Source organism: Acinonyx jubatus, chromosome E2 (assembly GCF_027475565.1).
Source record: "Acinonyx jubatus isolate Ajub_Pintada_27869175 chromosome E2, VMU_Ajub_asm_v1.0, whole genome shotgun sequence".
Lineage (NCBI taxonomy): Eukaryota > Metazoa > Chordata > Mammalia > Carnivora > Felidae > Acinonyx > Acinonyx jubatus.
This window is the reverse complement of record NC_069396.1, coordinates 58,254,885-58,261,304: the sequence shown is the minus strand read 5'-3', so window position 1 is coordinate 58,261,304 and position 6,420 is coordinate 58,254,885. Positions and strand designations below refer to the sequence as shown.

The following is a 6,420-nucleotide window of genomic DNA, read 5'->3' as shown; positions in this document are numbered from 1 at the left end:
GTGTGGCCCCCATGCATGGGTGGTTTTCTGGTTTTGTTTTAACTCTCCAGATGGCTCCAACATGCAGACACATTGGAAAATGGGGTGAGGCTCATTGATGAGAGTCCCTACGATGAAAACAAACAAGGTTGTATCATCAAAACATTTCCCAGGTCTGGTGAAGAAAGTTGGACTTAATCGCCATGATGGAGAACCACCTCCTGCTCAGCTCCAAGAACGCTCAGAGCCTGAAGTTTCTGGGTGAAGAGCAAGTCCACACAGGATTTCAGACGGGGAGCCTGCCCCAGGGAAGGACTTTAAACCCTCCTTACAAACAGGAGGACTTGTGTAAAAGGCCACCTCCTGTGGGAAGTGACAGACCCAGAGCTTTGAAAGTTACTGGACCCCACCTAGGAGCTAAACTTGCTTTTCTCAAAAGGTCCCAAGAGCAGGAGCATCAGCATCATTTGGGAACTTCTTCCAAGTGCAGATTCTCAGGTCCCTAAAGACAGGGAAAATCTGAGAAACTGTCACCACCAAGAGGAACCTAAGGAGGTTTGACAGGGAAACGTAGTGCTGGATCCTGCATAGGAGGCTGCAACGGGACATCACATGAAAATCAAGGAAATCAGTAAAGTATGGGACTATTCCAACATATTAACAGTTGACAGATGTTCCATGTGGTGCACAAGGTTAGAGGAAATGGTGCAGGATGTGAGGGAATCCTGTGGGCTTGGGAAAACTGTTCTAAAACTCAGCTTTTTAAAAAACACTTTCTTTTTTAAAGTTTTATTTTGAGAGAAAGAGAGGACACAAGCAGGGGAGGGGCAGAGAGGGGAAGAGAGAATCCCAAGCGGGCTCCACACTCAGCGCTGAGCCTGATGCAGGGGTATGATCCATGACCACGAGACCATGACCTGAGCCAAAGCCAAGAAAGAGTTGGACGCTGCACCGTGGCTGAGCCACCCAGGCACCCTAAAACTCAGTTTAGCGTGGGCCTGCTCACCTGTGGCTTAACAAGGCCCTCGGGGGATGCCCATGTCACTAAATTAAGGTGACCTACTAATGAGTGTCTCAGAATGCCTCTGTAGTCAATGTGGGAAATTACAGTTTGCCAAATTTAGCCAAACATCCAGGATGCAAGTGACAAAGCAGAACAGGCAGAGCACAAAGGATTTTTAGGGCAGTACTCTGTATGAGACTACAAGGGTGGGTGAATGTCACACACCTGTCTAAACCCATAGAATGTGTAACACTGAGTGACCCCTAAAGTATACACTCTGGGTGAAAATGACATCAGTGTAGGCTTATCAACTGTAGCAAATGCCACCACTCTGATAGGGGATGCTGATGGTTAAGGGAGGATGTGTTTGACTGGGGACCGGGGGCCTCTAGGAAATCTCTGTACTCTGTGCTGTTTTGTTGAATCTAAACTTGCTCTAAAAATGTCTAGTTGAATTGTTCGGTGGTATGTGATGATTCAGAACGTGTTTACACTTTAAGAAAATGTTCATCTGAGATCCAAATTTCATTGAGTATTTCATATTTAATCTGGCCACCCTACCTGGATCATCCTATTTTACAAGGGAGTAATGGATAACAGGAGGGGGATCTGGGTGGCTCGGGTCGGTTGAATGTTCATCTCTTGGTTTCAGCTCAGGTCATGATCTCGTGGTCATGAGACGGAGCCCCATGTCAGGCCCCTCGTGCAGCTTGGAGCCTGCCTGGGATTCTCCCTTTCTCTGCCCCTCCCCAGCTTGTGCTTGCTTGCGCTTTCTCAAAATAAACTTTAGGGCGCCTGGGTGACTCAGTCGGTTAAGTGTCCAACTTCAGCTTAGGTCATGATCTTGCAGTTTGTGAGTTTGAGTCCCAGGTCAGGCTCTGTAGTAACAGCTCATAGCCTGGAACCTGCTTCAGATTCTGTGTCTCCCTCTCTCTCTGCCCCTCCCCTGCTCACGCTCTATCTCTCTCAAAACTAAACATTAATAAAAATAATGGATAACAGAAAGACATTCAGCAGCCACCATCTTTATAAGGAAATATTGACAATAAGATTTGCCTTCATAAACCCAAAAGCCTTAAGGAAACAATGGGACATAATTAAAACAGAAAATGAAAACCAATAAGGAAGATGCCATTATTCCAAGATCCTCCATAAATTAACATTTATGGAACATCTACTGTGTTCCAGAAACCTTGTAAGTGCTCACAATATCATGTCATTTTTATAAAATATGTGACAAATCGCCATTAACTTCCTTCTTGGAGCAGAAGGGACTTAAAGCTGATGGTGGAATCATTGGGAAGTCATTTTTTAATGTATTTTTTGGTGGCGTTTAAAAGTGCCCAGCTGACGAAAGGCACAATTACACTCATGACACGTGTAGGGCTTTACCCCAGAGTGGGTGCGCTGGTGAACATTGAGGTTCCCTTTGTGGCTGAAAGCTTTCCCACACTCTTCACACACATAGGGCTTCTCCTTTGTGTGGATCCTCTTGTGGCTCCGCAGGGTGGAGTCGTGGGTGAACGTCTTGAGGCAGATTTCACAACAGTAAGGCTTCTCGCCTGTGTGGATTCGCTGGTGAACTCGGAGGTCTGAAGTCTGCATGAAACTCCCAGAACAGGTGTTGCATTTAAAGGGTCTCTCTCCCGTGTGTGTCCTCCAGTGGATGGAAAACTGAGATTTATAACGAAACTCTTTCTTACAGAGGCTACAGACGTTTGATGTCCCTCCCGTGGCTTTTTTCCCAACAAGATGAACTGATGACACAGGCTGTCCTGAAACTTCTTTGTCCAAATGTGTGGCCACGTCTTGGGAAATGGAGGTGTTTTCCTGTTTTCTCCTTTTGGAACTTCTTTGAGTCTTCCAGGAATCTCTTCTCTTCCCATTCTGAGTGGACACTTGTCTCTCTGAAACCTGTGTGGAAGGCTTTTCGGCATCCACATTTTTAATACGGGTTCCTTCTTGGAGAGTCTTCATGGGAGCTGTTGAAAGAAGGGTTAACACAACAACACTTAATAAAGAGCATTTTCAACGATACCAACCTCATTTGAACCAAACACTGAGGTGGGCTAAGAACTTCTCATCAATCAACAAACTTGAGATTGGGTTGTATGTAGGACGCTCTGGAAATCAGTGATGGAGAAGGCATTTGAGAGCCTCCCCACCACCAGCACCACCAAGAGATGTCAATGCTTGATCCCCAGCCCCCTCCCCAGCAGAGAAGTCACTCTTCCCAGTTTCCATGCTCACCAGGACCCTTCAGAAAGGGAGGCTCTTGGGATTTAAGTATTCTTGTCTCTTCCAAGTCTTCTGTCAGATTCTTCTCCAAGTTCTCCTTAGGTCTCAGACCCTCCAGTACCCCTTTTCCAGGAATGGTCTCAGGCAGGAGAACGTTCTGTCCCTGACAATGGGAAGTCACTGTAGTTACCAATGTGTCTAAATTATGGGGTGGAAAGCTCTCATCTCTTCTTTCCCCATCCTGCCCATCTTTCTAATCTGAGACCCCAACTTTCTCCATAATAGTGTTGTGAATATATCCCCACGACTTCCCTTGGACCACCCCATCACCCCTGATAATCACCTGATTCTCAGAACTTTGTTAACCAATACCCACTGCGCCTTTAAATCATGTCCACACATCACAACTTTTGTGCCTAATTCTCTAAGCACGCTTCCTAAAGCCACCCCGCTTCTCCTTGTCCGACTCTGGAAGCAAGATGGCACTAGGTCCAGGTGTCCCTACTCAGCACTACTGATACTTTGGATAATTCCCTGTTGGGAGGCTGTCCTATGCGTTGTGGGACAATTAGCAGCATCCCTGGTCTTACCCAACAGGTGTCAATAGCACCCCCCATCCCCACCTCCATTCTGACAACCAAGAAGGTCTCCAGACATTTGCAAATGTCTTGAGAGGCAAAATGACTCCGAGTGAGAACCCTCCTTTAATTTATTGACAGTAGTCCCCAAACTGGTCCTTTGGCCGATTGTCATTTCATGGAATGCCTTTGAGGAACTCGACTATGGAAAAATCAGCTTTCAGTTCATTACCCTGTGGCAAATTGACCTGGCACCATTTCATCACCACTATCTTCCTCCAGCCTCAATACTAAAAGCCTTAATGGCAGGGGGACAAAGGCTGAAAGGTCCTCATTCTCCACAGAGGCTCAGAAATGTCTAGGGACTTGATGCATCCATGGGAATTCCAAGGGCAAAAGGGCCTAGTTCGGTGCTGTGCTAAATATCCCAATTATTCTAGCAGCTGCACACACTTCTGGTACCTTCTGCCCCCACTCCCTAGAGATTGAGGAGAGCATCACACTCACCTGCCTCTTTGATGGCTCACTGGTTCCTGGCAGGTTCTGTAGCTCTCTGCTGACCTGGATGTTCTCTGGATGTATCTCACACCCAGAGGATTGGGGCTTCTTGGACAAGTCTGTCACAAGATCTCTGTCACCAGCCTCGGTGTTGGCCATCTGAACATCTGAACTTCGCATGAGAAATTCCTGTCCTTCTATGCTAACTATGGTCTGTGGGGGGTGGGGGAGGGGGGGAAAATAAAACAAGATCAGACTCTGTAAGAACCAGAAGGTAGCTCTCTTGTACAGTGCGCATTCTACCACACATTCAATTTGTTGGAATAACTTGTTTAAAATGGCAACCAAAAATGTCTCCAAACATTGTCAAATGCACCCCTGGGGGTGAAGGTGAAATTACCCCATCCCCTTCTGTTGGGCAGCTAACTACTGGGCTAGCCACAATATCTAATCAACTTCAATACCTCCCTCTTATTTCCCACTGCCCCAGCTAATACTAATACTAATACTCAGCCCTCAAACTGTCCTCCTGATCTAGGCACATGCAACATGGTGCCGTGAAAAACCCAACCCCTCCCCCAAGTGAGGCTGCCAATGTTTGACCTACGTGTCGCCCAGCTGGTCTTAAATCTCTTTATCAATCATTCCAGATTAAAACCTTACAGTTTTCACAGCTATTTTTCCACGATGTTGTGGAAGCTTGTAATCTGCATTCTTGGCTCACCCCCTGGAGGATTTCATCTCCTACCAGAGTACACAGGGAAAGGGGGATTGCCCTGTTGGACTTAGTTCCCTCCTGTCCACTGGTTACAAAATTACCTATAGAGGAACCCATCCCCTGTGACTGGAACAAATATGCATGTGGCACACCAGGTCCTATTCCCTTCTAGATCCTTCTGAACCCTTCCTTTTTCTACAAAGGATAAAGGCACACTCAACCCACCATGATGGAAAATGTTCCCACATAAATAAAGTCTTACCTGGTCTGGTGATTCTTACCCAAGAGCCAAAGTTTTGACCCTATGAGACATTTGGCAACCACCAGAGATTTTGGGGGGATGGGGTGGGGTGGTGAGGTTTGATTTTCACAACTAGGGGAAGTTGCCACTGACACAAGGATGCTGCAAACCACCCTACAATGCACAAGAAAACCCCCAAAGCAAAGGATGGTCCACCCCCCAGTATCACTAGTTGATCTGAGAACCCAATCCAGTCAAAAACCTACTATCCCAACCCCCTCCCTTCCTCAGCATCTTCCCAGGACTCTAGTTGCCATGACAACACATCCAATGCACCTCTCTGCACCCTGTAGCTGCTTTACTCAGGTAGGACCACTTTTAAGAGGGTCTCTGGCAATACCAAGAATTGTGGGGCCAGTGGACCGGTTTCAGCCTTTCTCCTTGAGTGTCTGGAACGTCCCTTACACAACTGTCCCCGTGAGAGGTAGGGCAGGGTTAAGTGACAGTAAGGTGTGCCGACTCACGAAGCCCACCAGATGCCAGTAATGTCCCCCCTCCTCCCTGTTCTACAGCCAGAAATGTCTCTAGACATTGCTGAGTGTCTCCTGCCTTCCACTCGAGAACCACTGGGCCCAGAAAAAGCCCCTCCTGTCCCCCATCCCCGCCCCCGCTTTCCCGTTGCAATGAGGAAGGCGCTACTCACCCATTTCTTGGGCCGCTGGCTGCTTCTCAGCACATCCTGCAGGTCTTTGCAGCTCTGCACAGCACTTTCCTTCACTAAGACCTGGAGCTCCTGCGGCATGGAGATCATGAACTGCTCCATCACCAGCATATCCAGAATCTGCTCCTTGGTGTGCAGGTCTGGCCGCAGCCACAGATAGCAGAGCTCATAGAGCCTCCTCAGGTCCTCCACAGGGTCCGACCGCCCCGAGCCGCTAAACGCCCTGAAGCTCACGTGCCACTGCTCACAGCTGCTGTCTTGCGTTCCAGCAAGGGCTCCTTGGGCTTTCTCCCGTGAGAACGTCTGGTCTGCGGCCATATTTACAGGAGAATTTTCCAGTATGGCTCTGTGCAAACTCTCTAAGGGCTGGTGCCTAATTAAGACCTACCTAAAGGTATTTACTCTGGTTTTCCTCAGCAGTAGACTGGCTGTTTTTTCACAAGT

The 6,420-nt window shown here is 47.8% G+C and overlaps 1 protein-coding gene across 1 annotated transcript; it reads right to left on the bottom strand.

The window, feature by feature from the left end:
• Positions 1–442: 442 nt before the first annotated feature.
• ZSCAN5B (zinc finger and SCAN domain containing 5B) lies at positions 443–6,294 on the bottom strand. Its single transcript, XM_053210116.1, has 4 exons — positions 5,959–6,294; positions 4,306–4,509; positions 2,375–2,581; positions 443–481 (listed from the first exon to the last, which is right to left on the bottom strand). Exons 1-4 carry the CDS (start codon positions 6,292–6,294, stop codon positions 443–445), a joined length of 786 nt encoding a protein of 261 aa, XP_053066091.1.
• Positions 6,295–6,420: the final 126 nt, after the last annotated feature.